At 35.9% G+C, this 16,901-nt stretch overlaps 1 protein-coding gene across 1 annotated transcript in view; it reads right to left on the bottom strand.

The window, feature by feature from the left end:
* Positions 1-16,901, bottom strand: part of RANBP17 (RAN binding protein 17) — a 341,266-nt gene that overhangs the window by 262,138 nt on the left and 62,227 nt on the right. The window contains 1 exon segment of the mRNA XM_043990154.1: positions 5,474-5,579. Within this exon segment, the coding sequence (XP_043846089.1) occupies positions 5,474-5,579 (106 nt within the window).

Below are 16,901 nucleotides of genomic sequence, written 5' to 3'. Positions count from 1 at the left end.
ATTCCTTTTGTAGGCTCAGCTGAAGCGTAATGTCATTCAAAAGGCTTTTCCTGATTCTCTTAGTTTCTAATGCCTCTTCACCCCATCCAAATTCATGTATAGTAATTCCTTCCACATTATGACTTTGCCCACTGTAGTTCTGATATATCTCATGTTGGGATAAGACATTAAATGGGAATTTGGGGGGAATTTTGTGGAAGCCCCAGACAATACACAAAGGACAGCAGATGGCACAGAAAAAGTTTAGAAATTCAAAAATGCATAAAATATATGTATAATATTTTAAAATATCAACATAGTTTATCTTTTAATATCATAATAATTCAGACTTCAGGGCTGAAAGATTTTATGTGGATTTTCTTTTTTTTGGTGGGGCAATGAGGGTTAAGTGACTTGCCCAGGGTCACACAGCTAGTAAGTGTCAAGTATCTGAGGTCACATTTGAACTCAGGTCCTCCTGAATACAGGGCCAGTGCTTTATCCACTGTACCACCTAGCTACTCCAATGTGGATTTTCTAGATCGCAGGGATGCTGCACCCCTAAGTCCCATGATTTGAAAGGGGTAACTGTGTGTTATTTTGAATATATTCTGTACTGATCCATGAACCTGTCTTCCCCCCCTCCCCTATTCTGGAAAGTAAGCTGCTTGAGGGCAGCCTCACTTGTGAATCTGTATCCCCAGTGCCCAGCACACTACCTGGATAGGGTAAGTGCTTAATAAATGCTTGTTGATTGATTAAAAAAATATACATGGGGCAGCTAAGTGGTGCAGTGGATAGAGCACCAGCCCTAGATTCAGGAGGACCTGAATTCAAATCCAGCCTCAGACACTGAACACTAGCTATGTGACCCTGGGCACTTAACCCAAATTGCCTAACCCCCCAAAAAATACAAAATAGAAAGTTCTAAATTTTCCATTGGTAGATTATCCAAGGCAAAACTTTCTTTCAAGTGTTTAGTATGTTAAAAAAGACACCCCAAACAATCATTGAAGCCCTTTGCTGTTGTTCCCACCTAGACCTAAAGCTGTCTTTCAAATCTTCATATTTAATGAGATGAAAACCACAAAGAATGAAAATTGAAAGAGATGGTAGGTTGATAAATTCACTTATGCTGCCTGAGAGGCGATGGAGTTTTTTTCCAGAATCAACTTAGGTGCAGGAAAAAGTTAAAAAAAAAATCACTGAATCACTTTCTGAAGATACTTTTATGATTCCTTTCACAGTTCACAAATATTCAATTTTAAATAAAGTGAAAAGGTTCACTGAAAACCCAAATAAATGACTATGTACATAAATGTACATCCAAAGAATGTACACAAAAGCACAGAATTTCAAGAGTTGGAAGGGTCCTCAGTAGTCATCTAGTCCAAATCCCTCAAAAAGCTTCATTACAACACATCCAAATGACCATCCAATCTTTAGTTAAAGACTTTCAATGAAGACCTCAACACCATTTTTCACTTTTGGATAGCTCTAATTATTAGGAAGTTTTTCTTTATACTGATCAAAATTAGCTATGCTGAAATTTCCAAGCACTGCTCCTAGCTTTACCTTCTAAGCAAAGGAGAACAAATCTAATTCCTTTTTCACCAGATGGCCTTTAAGTACTTTATAAAACTAGCATTTGGTTTTGGATTGTGAGGGATATTCAAGAGTTAAATATAACCAATATCATTATCAAATTATCTTTACTCAGGGTTTTGTTTCATCAAAATGTGAACATGAGAAAGAAAGGCTCACACTAGGTTATTTCATAAATGAAAATATCAAAATAAGTGAGCAAAATGTTACTTTACTTTGAATCACACAAAAAAAATAAAACACCATGTAGTTTAAATACTTCACTGCTAAAATAGTATAGAAATTTAGAAGTTAGCTGTGAAATGCTTTTGAATACTGGATGGGTTCTACTGGCAAGAAGATAAGTTCAGTATAAAAATGAATAGTAGATAACACATTTCAACTGAGTTAAGTTTTGCTCAGTGACTAAAAAGCCTCTTGCTACTTAAGGAGATGAATGAAAAAAGTGTATTTATGATATAATTTGGTTTATCTGAAACATTTTCTTCCTCTTATTCTCTGTAATTAAGTATTATTTAAGGAATCAAGTATTAAATATTGGTTCTTCTCCCCAAAGTTGAATATTATTCACTCATTTGTTTGAGAAACATCTTTCAAGTGCCTCTAATGAAGAACATCATTGCCCTAAGCACTGGGGTAGAATTATGGAGTTTGGATAAGATGGAATTTGTTCTCAAGGATTTACATTCTAGGAGTTGAGGAAATTATGAAATAATTATCAAAAGGACTATGGTAGAGAGTACAATTATTTGAGATTTCTTAAATTTCTAACATTATTCTCAAAGACATGGCAGAGTCAAACTACATGTTTCATTTAAAATGTCAATATGCTGGGGCAGCTAGGATAAAGCACTGGCCCTGGATTCAGAAGGACCTGAGTTCAAATCCGGCCTTAGACATTTGACTTACTTACTAGCTGTGTGACCTTGGGCAAATTGCTTAACCCTCATTGCCTCCCCTGCCTGCAAAAAAGTCAATATGTTAACTAATGAAGACAACCATCCATTTTGATTCCTTTTTCAAGTATAATATAAATATCAAAGGTACTATGAATACTGAACTCAAGAAAAAGCAATGAAATGTATTCATATCAATTCATATCAAATATTCAATTTGGATCATTCAAATATAAATATCAAACAGAAAAATGAAAATGAGTATGAAAACATTTCAAATTACTTATATAGAAATTTCTCTAGGGTTCAATGTTAGCATGACAAAAACAAAATATTATGATAAAAACTGAAACATTAAATATCTAGATATTTTCAGATATCTTGGTGTTTGGTATCCTTGACACAGCTTCTAGGGCAGGGGAAGGGTATAGGAGCTTGTTGGTAATATTTCCTCCTTTCCATCCAGATGTACAGTATCTTCATATATTTAGTTTGTGTATGTTGTGTCAGTTCTATGGAATAATAAAGGACTTAGATTTGATCCAAACTTTTAATATTATACCTATTGGGGTAGCTAGGTGGCGCAGTGGATAGAGCACCAGCCCTGGAGTCAGGAGGACCTGAGTTCAAATCCGGCCTCAGACACTTAACACTTAACTAGCTGTGTGACCCTGGGCAAGTCACTTAACCCCAATTGCCTCACTAAAAAAAAAAATTATACCTATTATGTTCAAAGCAATGTAATAGGTACTAAGGGAGATACAAATTTATTTCTTTAATGTCTGCATCCTTTAGTAGTTTTCAATAAAGCAAGGAAAATAAAACATGCATACAAGAAACTATCAAGTAGGATTACATCAGTCATCTCTGATTAGGGTCTAAATATCTAAGACATAGAAAGAATTAACAGAAATATGTAATCCTAAAAGCCAATCCCTAATAGATAAGTGGTCAAAGGACATGAAAAAAAATTGTTCACAAAAGAACTTCAGACTAGTGGAAAGTTACTTCAAATTGTAATAAGAGACATGTAAATCAAAAGAACCCTGAGGTTTCACTGTGAAAACTAACAAAGATATCAAAAGATGGTAATGGTCAATATTGGAGAGGCTATGATAGAAAGACAAGTATATTAATATACTGTTGCAAAAGATACAAATTGGTACAACCACCCTGGAAAGCAATTTAGAATTATGCTAAAATATTAACTAAGGCCAGGAATAGTGATTCATTCTATGGCTGGTGGATCACTTGAATTTGGGAGTTTTGAGCTGCAATAGGGCTAAAGTTGATTTGGTGTTTGTACGAAGTTAGGAGATAATATGGCAAGCCCTCAGGACTGGAGAGCTACTAAGCTGTCTGAGGTGGGCTAAATAAAGCAAGTTAAAGCTTCTGTGCTGATTAAATATTGGAAGAGGGACTGTGAGTTGCCACTGTATTTCCAGTCAGGGTGAGACAAGAAGAACACACACACACACACACACACACACACACACACACACACACACACACACACCACTGAAAATGTCTGTTCTGTTTGATCTATAGATTTCAATGCCAGGCATTTACACAAAAAGAGTCAAAGACAGACAGGAAGAAAAGTTTTATATACACTAAAATATTTATAATTGTATTTTTTTTGTAATACCAAAGAACTGGAAACAGTGCCCACTTAGACCAGCGAATGGCTTAAACGAATTGTGGTACATGAATGCAAAGAGTAATACTGTGCTATATAAAATGAAGAATATGAAGAATTCAAGGAAGTATAGAAAAGTTACATGAACTGATCCAAAATGAAATAACCAGAACTATGAAAGTGACAAGCAACATAATTACAATATAAATATAATGGACAATAGCGTGAAACTTAACATTGTATAATCAGAATGACCAAATTGGCTCTGGAGAAAAGTTGAAACAATATGACTCCCTTCCTTCATTTCAGGGGAAAGGGATATGTGGAATAATAAATGAACTGTCAAGAGTTTTGCTGGATTGCTTTTTATTCCTCTCCCCCCTCCAATCTTTGTTATAAGAGAGGGTCCATTAGATGGGGATTGAAAAGTGATAAATTTGGAAATGAATGTGTAGTTTAAAATAAAAGTCAGTTATAAAAAGTATGCAAGTAAATACAAAAGCACAATGAAATTTCCCAGAAATTTCCTAATTTCCTTTCTTCCTAAGGCATATTAAGAAGAGAGGTCTTAAAGGATGAGCTGAATTCTTGGCTTGAAGGTAAGTAATGGTAGGAACAATATATCCCCATCTACTCCCAAACTTGGCTGCCTCAGGGGACTAAAGACTCAAGGTATTATCATCACTTCTTGGTTACCTGAGTACAAAAACAATGAGGAGAAGCCCCAGGAGTCCTTCTGATGCTTAATGGATCAATTCAAGCAAGAGAGCTTCACAAAGTTGAATCAACTGAGTGTTCTTAATGCCTATCCTAACTACTATGGATAATTAAATCTTTTGATAATGGTTGAATTTTCTCTGAGTGTCTCATTTGTTTCAATATTGAATCTAAATTACCAGGTCACTGGTTTGAGTCAGACCCAGCCCAAAAGACCAGGTTAAGGAATTTGGACTTTATTTAGTAGACAGTGAGGAGTCATTAATGATTTCTGAGCAATAAAAATAATTAGATACACTCAATTGAATATATCAAAAGGAGGGAAATGAGCAAAGGAGACCAATTAAGTCTCTATTATAACTATTATAATACTTGAAGTATAGTTTGGTGATGATAAGGGAAAAAAGGAGATAAATATTAAGGAGGTAAAATCTTTAGAATGAGGCTACTCATTAGTTGTGAGGGGAGAAGAAAAATGAAGAGTCAAGAGAGTTGCTAGAATTTCACGTATAAAGGGCATAAGAGTACAGTGGTGCCATTCACAGAGAAAGAGAGAATTCAAGAGGAGAAGGAGTTTTTGGGAGAAAGGTAACATTAATTTTGCATAAGACATTCTTTTCATTAACTCAGCACTTACCGGCAAGATAATTCTCCATCCATTGCATCATGTTCATCAGTACTAGTATAAGTTAGTCTTCCTCCTACAACAGTACCAACCAAGTATACCAGCCATGCAAGACGTCCTAACATTGCAGAAAAAGAAAAGAAAGTCAGAAAAAGCAAATTCAAAAGTAAAGCTGAACAGAATAAGTCAATCTTCCTAATAGATGACTTTAATAACCTATTTATAAGCTTAGTTCCTGGAGGATAGAGACAAGTAGCTAATTTTTATATTTTTACAGTGTATTTGTTTCCTTGACATTTAAAGTGTGATTTTTGTTGTTGTTCAGTCATTTCAGTTATGTCCAACTCTTTGTTGACTCCATTTGGGGTTTTCTTGGCAAAGATACCGCAGTGATTTGCCATTTCCTTCCCCAGCTCACTTTATAGGTGAGGAAACTGAGACAAACATAGTTAAGTCACTTGCCCAGGGTCACACAGCTAGTAAATGTCTAAGGCCATATTTGAACTCAGGTCTTCCTGACTCCAGGCCCAGCATTCTATCCATTGCATCAGTATACTAAATTGACCAGAGATTTCCAACATGTTTATAAATGTAGTCTGAAAATTGATTTAACTTTATTTTTCAAAAATAGCTAATGGCTTTGGAATCATGAACTGGTAGGTGAGAGTAATACAATGAAATCACAAATCTTTCCACTGAAATTCTTTCAATTTCAAATTCAAGAGGCACTGGAGCTACTGCCATAGCAATACATTTAAAGACTGAGGGATTTCTTATATTAAAAAAAATATTTGGTTGTATATCAGAAAACATAGATATAAATTTGGCCATTATTTAATCAAAATTCTCCAATGTTAAGTGACTTATGAATAATTCATGAAATATCAAATAATCAAAATGTGTTATAACTGGCCTTGACCTTTTCAAAGTAACTTGGAAAAGATAAGAAAGCTATTTTGGCAGGGCAAAATCAATTGTTTTTGTGCTGGTAAAAAATATTAGTGATTTGAATGCTTTAAAAAGGTATCAAGTTTCAATACCTTGTGAAAACTGTGTTTTAATAAATAACACCTAGAAGAAGGAAAGGCATAAGCATATGATTTCTTTAGTTTTCCTGTAATGATAATCATCAGCACATAATCCTTAATCATTGTGTCCACTATGTACCATAGTATAGTCTCTAAGCAATTGAGGCAGAAAACTTCCTGGAGGGTTAGAAATGCTTCCTGGTAAGTATTTACATTCCGGGGATATCACATAGCAGAGTTGAATAAAACAGATTAAATTAAACTGAACCTTTTATGCAGCCCTGCTTCACACTATTAGTGAAGGGAAATTGATTGGACAAGACACCATCAACTCTAATTTGACCTCATAAAATAGAACCAAAATAATGAGCATGACAGAGAGATAATATACAAAAAAACTTGACTGAAGACAGCACAAGTAGGAACTGAAGGCACTTCAAAAGTCACCTTGCATATTTGGAAATATTTTATGATATGTCTGAATATAAAAGCTCATAAAAACAGGCAAGAAATCATTAAGGAAAAAATACAGCAGGAAGAATGTAATAGGAACATAAAGAGGAAAAAGGAAGCTGACAGTTTTATTTCGGCTTAGCAGTTATTAAAACCTAAAATCATCATAAGAGATGAATATTAGTGGAAGTTATTTTTCTAATGTATGAGGTTACAAGAGCATAGATTCAGAGTGGGAAAGGATGTCAGGTCATGGCATTCAGACTTCTCATTTTACACATGAGGAAACTGAGGTTTAAAGATGTTAGCTAGTCTATTGTTTATAAATAACAAAATAAAAGTAATTTATTCTCAAAGTGACCAAAATATCAACCAAGATACTCCATGGAATTTTATGTTAAAAATATTTCAAAAATAAGCTCAGAACAAGACTAGAAGACAAATGCAGCCCTGAATTGTGTGCACTTCATGTCTGTGAATCTACCAGATCACTTTATCAGTAATCCAATGTGTATTCTTTTGTAAAATGAGCAATGCTTTTGTAATGCAAACAGACACCTCAATCTGTTTCATTGGTTTAGATTTTTCCAACACTTGCTTTTCATAAACCAGGTACAACTATAATAGATTAGATACATAGGATCCTTAAGTAATATAGTTAATCTTTATTTCAAATCACAGGCAAGCTCTAAATATAAAATTATTTCTTGAACATTTATTGTGTCTACAACACATTTTGACATTTGACCTTGCATTATTTATTATTTATTTTTTTAGTGAGGTAATTGGGGTTAAGTGACTTGCCCAGGGTCACACAGCTAGCAAGTGTTAAGTGTCTGAGGTCGGATCTGAACTCAGGTACTCCTGACTCCAGGGCCAGTGCTCTATCCACTGCGCCACCTAGCTGCCCCTTGCATTATTTTCTAACTGCATGATACTTCTTGTCTATGCAAACAAACTGGCTATTTTCTTGAGGATTGGTACAGTGTCTCTTATTCTTTGTCTATCACTCATGTAACCAAAAGTGAATGCATATTAGATGCCTAATGAATATCTGTTGAATTGAAAATGAATGGGGGCAGCTAGGTGGTGCAGTGGATAGACCACCGGCCCTGGAGTCAGGAGGACCTGAGTTCAAATCCGGCCTCAGACACTTGACGTTTACTATCTGTGTGACCCTGGGCAAGTCACTTAACCCCAATTGCCCCACCAAAAAAAAAAGAAGAAGAAAATGAATGGACCAACTTAAGTCATTTGGACATAGCTGTGATATAAACATCAGCAGAAACTGATTTTTATCTTTTCAAGTGTTAGTATCAGAACTAAAAAACAGAGATGGTTATTCAGAGCTCTATTCTAAAGCAGGGCTTATGGCCCACAGGTCATAGTATAAAAATCACTTTTATCTCAAAGGCCATACAGAAGCAGGCTGTGAAAGAGATTTAGCCCACAGGCCATACTTTGCTGACCCTGGTGCTGAAGGATGGCACCAAAAAGGTCAGATAATAGTGGTTCAGAACTTCTAAAATAGTACACTTCTTAAAACTTCCTTTATAAGCAATTTGTAATTCTACCACAATCAATTTCTGAAGACTATTGCAAAAATGGCCCAAATGGAAAGCCACTAAACCTATAAATATCTTTAGGTAAAAGGCTATGACTTTCCCAGCAATGGAAAAGATAAATACAGGAGATTATTTTTTCCATTCCTTTAAATCATTTTATTATACATAGCACCAATGATCATATAAAGCTACTTATTTAAAAGAAAATGAATCAAATCTAGCTTTGTAGTAGACTGTTAACATTTTTTCTCAAAAATAAAAAATGTGCTTTATGAAATGTATTCACCTAAAGAAAAGGGCAGTATATGTCCTATTAATAATAACTCATTTTGATATAAAGAGAAATAATTCCTAGAAATACTTTTTGAATACTAGTTTTCCAATGATGCAAAATAATGAAGTTAATATTTAAGGATATATTAAATTTTTTTATTTTCAAACTTTCCATTTTTATCCAATTTTTTTCTTTCTTTCTTTCTCTTTCTTTCCTTCTTTCTTTCTCTCTCTCTCTCTCTTTCTTTCTTTTGGGGGGGTGGGGCAGGGCAATGAGGGTTAAGTGACTTGCCCAGGGTCACACAGCTAGTATCTGCCTCTTTTTTCTAAAGTAGTATAATACCAAATCTAGAAAAGAAAAAAAAAAGAGAGAAAAAAGCTTTTTATAAACATTTTATTAAAGTTTAAAATGTCTTGACAAATGCAAAAGATTATATTCAAAACCTTCTGAGAATCATAATATGATGAAGTATTAATGACAATACCTTTTCTTCAAATTAGATTCAAAAATCATTTGCATACTAGTATATTAGGAAAAAAAAAGGACACATGGCATACTGGTTAGAGAGCTGTCCTTGAAGACAGGGTTCAAGTTCTGTTTCTGACATATATTAACTTGTGTGACTCTGCAGAGGCCATTTAAACCTCCGAGTGATCTAGGCACTCCAAGATTATGTAAATTTCAGAGACAGTGCTGATTTGTATTGGGAGAGAGAGTTTCCTTACCAGTGATTTCCTTATAATCAATGAAATCACAGGTTTGGTCCCTATTAATAGTCTACCTATTTAGTTTTTAGATATGTCCCATAAACTCATAAAGCACATGTTTAAGTTAATATTATTTCATCATTTTTTCTTCTACAGTTTTCTTTTCCATTTTCACTTTTTGCTGGCTTAGAAAAAGGAAGGAAGCAAAAGGTTTGGTCTCAAAGTGGGAGGATTTCCAACAAGACAGTTAAAGATGACATTACTCTTAAGAATGGGACTGAAAAAGGCTCAATGTGAATAGCTCTTTCCACTACATACACACAAAATTTTTATCTGGTTATTTTCAGAATTTGTTACTGTTGCAGTTCTCTCCTGTGTCCACATTGAATAAGAAGAAATCACTGAAAAGTGAAAATTTGGTCAACTGATCATACATAGTACTTCAAAAACTAAGGTTATATTTCGGAAGAAGTATGTGAGCTAGTAGAAAGAAAACTGACCTTTGACTTAGAAAATTTAGATTCAAGTCCATACTCTGACATTACCTAGCTGTGTGATTATGGACAAGTCATTTATCCTCTCTGTGCCCAAACCCAAGTAGAGCAAGGAAAATACTTATATTACTTACCTTACAGGGTTGAGAGAAAAATCCTTTGTAAACCTTAAAAAACTATAGGAATAGTCTTCTTTTTCTTGTTAATAAGTACAAAGATAACAGTTTTTGATGTTCATGATAGAGTACCAGGCTTGCAAGGACTAAATTAGGAACTTTTTATGAAGGATGTATATAATATATGTATAATGCATACAATAATTATAGCATCTTAAAAATAATTCCTTAGAATTCAAGAAGCATGCACAGAATGGTTCTTTAAAGATGTCTGTAGGGGCAGCTAGCTGGTACAGTGGATAAAGCACCAGCCCTGGATTCAGGAGGACCTGAATTAAAATCCAGCTTCAGACACTTGACAGTTACTAATTGTGTGACCCTGGGCAATTCACTTAACCCTCACTGCCCTGCAGTAATCAAACAAACAAATAAATGAATAGGCAAATAAATAGATAAATAAAGATGAGTGCAACTAGGTGAAAAAGAAGAAATTTTAGCTAGCCATTCAGAAACTATGCTCATGATGTATTCCTTCATAAAATATTACTTGTGATTTCATACCTTTGAAATGTATACTATAACTAAATGAATATGCCTTAGTCCTAACTATCTTACTAACTGGCTACATGACATTGGATAAGCCACTTGACTCCTCTCAGTCTTAGTTTCTCCATATGTAAAATGAGATACTTAGACTAAATGATCTCTTTTGTTCAAAGGAAGACCTCTGAAACTTAATAATTCTATAATTAGATAATATTTGCAAAATACTCTCAAATCTTAAACAGATGGTGTTTTAAAAAACAAAGGATATATCTCCATTTAGAAAGCACAGAAAAAGTGTACTACAGATAACCTATGAAAGGGAAAGGACATAACAAAATCTTGTTGAACAATATTCATCCCTTCAAATGCAAAGTAGTCTTTCTTCTCAAAGTCTAAATTTATTTTATGTGCAGCTTTCTTATTCAACTGAATGAACAGCGATGTTTCTCATACTTAAAACGTTCAGTGAAATTTAAAGTATTAAGAGAAATTTATAACCTTCAGTGGAATAAGATCTTATTACCAAAATGCTGCCACAAAGTTAAAAGATGTTTCCATTAACCCATACATCTTATACTATACCATCTTAAAAAAATGTTTACTGAAGGGCTCTCACTTGATCCCTAAATATATATGTGTAAAGGTCTCTACTTATTTTATGAGCCAAAATTTCCATCACAATTTTCTGTTGCTCCTGAAATGTTCAATGTACTTGTTTTTGCAGCTTCTCAAGCAGGGAACATTTTTTTCCTTAACAAAATAATTATTGCTGTAATAATCTGTAATTATGGTTTATAACTGCAATAATCCCAAAGAAATCAGTCATTACCATAGATCACAAGTAATCGTTAACTACTGTTAATGACCTATTTCTTGGGGATTATTGTTTTAGTAAACCATGACCGTATCACTGCAGATATGGAGGAGCAAGACAATATAATACAAATGAGATCATAATATAATAATAAACTTATTTTGTAACATTAAAAGCCATTAAGCATCTAAATTAAAGTACATATAACAAGGGGATATAATTTTCATTGTTCAACACTAACTGAAGTGTTTAGCCTGCACAAAAGAAATTGAATACTACTACATGGTAATAGAAATTAAAGCTACATTAAATATTTGATAATACAAAATAATTTCAAAGGATTGATCAGACCACAGATTTCCTGAATAAAGTGCAAATGACCTCATGGAATCCCCCAATAGACATTTTGACTAGAGATGGAGTAAAAACCAATTCTAATAAAAAAAGTTTCTAGAATACATTCTCCTCCCTCCCCATCTCCCATCGCAGATATATAAAAGGAGTTATTGTTAAGAACAAGAACAGTGAAGGTTTGGATTACTTTAGATAAGAAGTGCATTCCTAAAAGGTTGTGTGCAAAATGAATCATATTTTAAACATTCTACAAAATTTAGAATTCAGGGACTTGGAAGGGACCTTAGAGATTATTTAGCTGAGAGGAATTAAGAAACTTATCTATGTTTATATGGCTAGTTAGTTGTAGGGTTTAGTCTCCTAAACTCTAAAGCCTTTCCACCATTCCATGAATTTCCAAAGAGGTTCTACACACACACACACACACACACACACACACGTGCAAAGAATATATTTATTCCCTAAGTTATCTTCAATTGAATTCATTCAGCAAGCATTTGTTAAATGCCTGATACATGCCAGGAACTACATTAGGTAGTGTGGATACAAAGACAAAGTGAAAAATGGTCTCTGTCCTCAAGGAGTTCACATTCTACTATGGAAAGAACATGTATACAGACCAACAGTGAAGCAACCAACCTAATTTCCTTTTTTTTTGATAACATCTCAAATTGAATTATGGAAGAGGAGAACCAACAAAAGGTGGAGTGAAATAATTTTCCAGCCCAAACCAATTCAGGCAAAAAAGGTTTATCTCAGGGCATAGTGGTGGGCCATAGGAGCACTGCTCAGGCAATGCCTTGGGAATAGCAACATTGGCAGCAGCAGCTTCTAGAACTCTCAGCCCATACTTGGGGGTTGTTGGGGTCTGAGTCTAAAAGAGATTCACTGGTGCTGGGTTTGGGACCCTGTTGCATTGCCCATAAGCAGTTCGTAGGGCCAACAGGAGCAATAGTACTTTTGGTGATAGGGGAGCAAGGACTCCAAGTCACAGTTCCAGTGAGGAGAGGAATACTTATGGTGGTGGCTCATGGTGGTGTAGGGACCCTGATTTCAATTCCAAGACAGAGGGGAACACTACCAATTAAGGCTGCAGAAGAGGGCCCTGGTCACAGTCACAAGGTCAGGAGAAGTGCTTATATTGGTGGCTACAGGGGAACAAGGTCCCTTCCTGGGTAAAAACCAGAGTAAAAGCTAGAAAAGCAGTGATCACAACTTGCCTTAGATCATACCACCTTGGAAGCACAAAACTAGCTCTGAAAACAATAGCAAAAAAAAAAAAAAAAGGCCTGCAGCTTGGGACAATGCTCACTCTACCCCAGGATCAGAGCACAACTTTAACATAAAGATAAAGTTACAAGTTAAGAAATCAGCTACAAAAATGAACAAATGGCAAAAAAAAAAAAAAAAGGACCTGACTATAACAAGCTACTACAGTGACAGAGAAGATCAAGACAGAAACCCAAAAGAAGACAACAATGTCACAGCAGCTACATGCAAAGCCTCAAGAAAAAAGTTGAATTGGATATAAACCCAACAAGAATTCCTGGAAGAACTCAAACAGATTTTAAAAATCAAGTAAGAGAAGTGGAGGAAAAAATGGAAAAAGAAATGAGAATGATGGAAGAACATTATGAAAAAGAAAAGGCAATAGCTTGGTAAAAGAAGAACAATGAAGAGAATGCCTCAAAAATCTAATTGGCCTTTTTCTGGGGCAGAGTCAAGATGGCAGAGGAAAGGCAGTGAGCTCTCGAACTCATGACACAATCACTCCAAAAACCATCTAAATAATGCCATAGGACAATTCCTGGAGCAACAAGATCCACGAAAGAATGTGCTGAGATAATTTTCCAACTAAGAATGTCTTGGAAGGTCAGAAGGAGGGAGCTACTGTGCTGAGACAGGAATGGAGCCCAACCCCACAATCACACTGACACAGATCCAGTCCCAGTAGGGCCTCGCCAGAGAAAGAGACCCCCAGAGCCTCTGAATCAGCTGAAGCACCAGTGTCATCTGGAACTAAGCTCATGATCTGGTGAGAGGGCCAAGCCCTTGGCAGGAGGGAGATTACAGGGGTCTCTGATGGTGCTGGAGCAGAACTTGGATTTTTCACCTGTGCTGAGAACCAAGAGATAGGCTTGAGTAGCAGTGGCCCAAGTGCGGGAATGGCACAGGATCGTCAGAGCTGACAAACATAGCACACAAAGTTGGTTGATTAGCAAGTTAGTCAGGGGTCATCAATGGACCAGGGAACAGGCCAGGGGAGTGAAGAACCTGTTCCTCCTTAAATCATACCACCTGCAACCTCCTGAAGCTTGGGACAGTGCAGCCTGGAAACAGTGCCCCACTTTAATGAGCTAAAAGTCAAGTGAAAGAAAGGAAAGATGAGCAGACAGAGAAAGGTGAGGACCACAGGAAAGTTTCTTTAATGACAAGGAAGATCGAGGTGCGCCCTCAGAGGAAGATATCAACATCAGTGCCCCTATATCTAAAGCTTCCAAGAAAAATATGAATTGGTCTCAGGCCGTAGAGGCCCTCAAAAAGGACTTTGAAGATAAAGTTAGAGAGGTAGAATTAAAAATGGAAAGAGAAATGAGGGTGATGCAGGAAAGACATGAGGAAAAAAGTCAACAGCTTGAAAAGTCAAATGGAAAAGGAGGTACAAAAGCTCTCTGATGAAAATAATTGCCTAAGAATTAGGATTGAACAAATGGAAGCTAGTGACTTTATGAGAAACCAAGACACAATAAAGCAAATCCAAATGAATAAAAAAATAGAGGGCAATGTGAAATATCTTCTTGGAAAAACTGCTGATCTGGAAAATAGGTCCAGGAAAAATCATTTGAAAATTATTGGTCTACCTGAAAACCATGATCGAGGAAAGACCTTAGACATCATCTTCCAAGAAATTGTCAGGGAAAATTGCCCAGATATTCTAGAAGCAGAAGGTAAAATAGAAATTGAAAGAATCCACCAATCACCTCCTGAAAGATATCCCAAAAGGAAAACTCCCAGGAATATTATAGCCAAATTCCAGGGATCCCAGGTCAAGGAGAAAATATTACAAGCTGCCAAAAAGAAAGAATTCAAGTACTGTGGAGCCCCAGTCAGTATAGCACAAGATCTAGCAGCTTCTACATTAAAGGACTGGAGGGCATAGAATATGATATTCCAGAGGGTATAAGAATTGGGATTACAACCAAGAATCATGTATCCAGCAAAACTGTGTATAATCTTTCAGAGGAAAAAATGAAAATGGGGACTTTCTAGAATTCATGATGAAAAGACCTGAATTGAATGGACAATATGACTTTCAAATACAAGACCCTAGGTAGCGCAGTGGATAGAGCACCGGCCCTAGATTCAGGAGGACCTGAGTTCAAATCCAGCCTCAGACACTTAACACTTACTAGCTGTGTGACCCTGGGCAAGTCACTTAACCCCAATTGCCTCACCAAAACAACAACAGCAAAAAAATTGGAGTTGGGGGACATACCTGGGGTTGTGTAGTAGGTGAGTGTTTTGTGTCTGAGGCCAGATTTTGGCTGGGGTTCTCCTGGGTCCAGGGTGGATGCTTTGTCCACTGTATCACCTAGCTGTCCCATGATGACATCTTTAGGGTAATATTGAAGGGTGAGAGAGAGGGGGAAGGGCAGAGGTAGCATGGGGTCAAATGCCACATGAAAGAAATAGGAAAGGGCTTATGGAGTGGGGGAAGAGATGGAGAAGGAGCTGGGCAGTAAATGAACTTTACACTCATCAGAATTGGCTCATGGAAGGAATAACATACACACTCAATTGGGTGGAGTAATCTATCTAACCCTGCAGGAAAATAGAAGGGGAAGGGGATAAAGAGAGAGGGGCAAAGGAAGGGAGGGTAGATTGGGGGAGGGGACAGAAGCAAACCCCTTTTGAAGAGGGATAGGGTGAAAGAAGATAGATAACAGAGTAAATATCATCAGGAAGGGAATAGGATAAAGAGAAACAGTTAACAATAATAATTGTGAAAAACAGAAAAGGGTGAAAAATTGTACAAAAAATGTTTATAGCAACTCTTTGTGGTGGCTAAGAATTGGGAATCAAGGGAATGTCCATCAATTGAGGAATGACTGAAGAAGCTGTGGTGGTATGCAATTGTAGTGGAATGGTATTGTGTTATAGGAAATGACAAACAGGATGATCCCAGAGAAAGCTGGAAAGACTCATAAGAACTGATGTATAGTGAAGTGAGCAGAGCTGGGAGGACATTGTACATAGTGGCAGCAGTATTATTCGGTGAGCAATTGTGAATGACTTAACTACTCTCAGCAGTACAATGATCCAAGACAATCCCAAGGGACTAATGACAAAACATACTATCCATTCCCATAGAAAGAACTGATAAAAAGAGCACTTGTAGATTGTACATATATAACCTATATCAGATTGGTTGCTGTCTTGTGGAGGGGGGAGGAAAGTAAGGGAGGGAGAAAAATTTGGAACTCTAAACCTTATGAAAATGAATGTTGAAAACTACCCTTACATACCTGGAAAAAATAAAACAAAAGTTTGTTTCATTGAAAAAAATCATAATTGGCCAAATGAAACAAGAAGTACAAAAATTCACTGAAGAAAATAATTCCTTAGAAATCAGAATTGTGTGAGTGGAAACTAATAACTCCATGAAATACCAGAAAAAAATTAAATTAAATTAAAAGAGGGAAAAATAGAAGAAAATTTTAAAAACTCAGTGGAAAAACAACTGACCTAAAAAATAGATCCAGGAAGAGATAATTTAAGAATTATTGATTGCATGAGGCTGAAAGCCAAGATAAAAAAAAAGGAGCCTAGACATCATCTTTTATGAAATTATTAAGGAAAACTGCCCCAATATCTTAGAACCAGAGGAAGCATAGAAACTGAAGAATCCATCAACTTCCTGAAAGAAATCCCAAAATGTAAATTCCCAGAAATATTATAGCCAAATTCCAGAGGTCCTAAGTCAAGGAGGAAATATTGCAAAAAACTAGAAAGAAATGATTCAAATATCATGGAGTAAGAGTCAGGATCACATAAGATTTAGCAGTTTCCACATTAAAGGATCAGAGGG

Source organism: Dromiciops gliroides, chromosome 2 (assembly GCF_019393635.1).
Source record: "Dromiciops gliroides isolate mDroGli1 chromosome 2, mDroGli1.pri, whole genome shotgun sequence".
Classification (NCBI taxonomy): Eukaryota; Metazoa; Chordata; class Mammalia; order Microbiotheria; family Microbiotheriidae; genus Dromiciops; species Dromiciops gliroides.
This window is presented reverse-complemented; position numbering and strand designations above follow the sequence as displayed.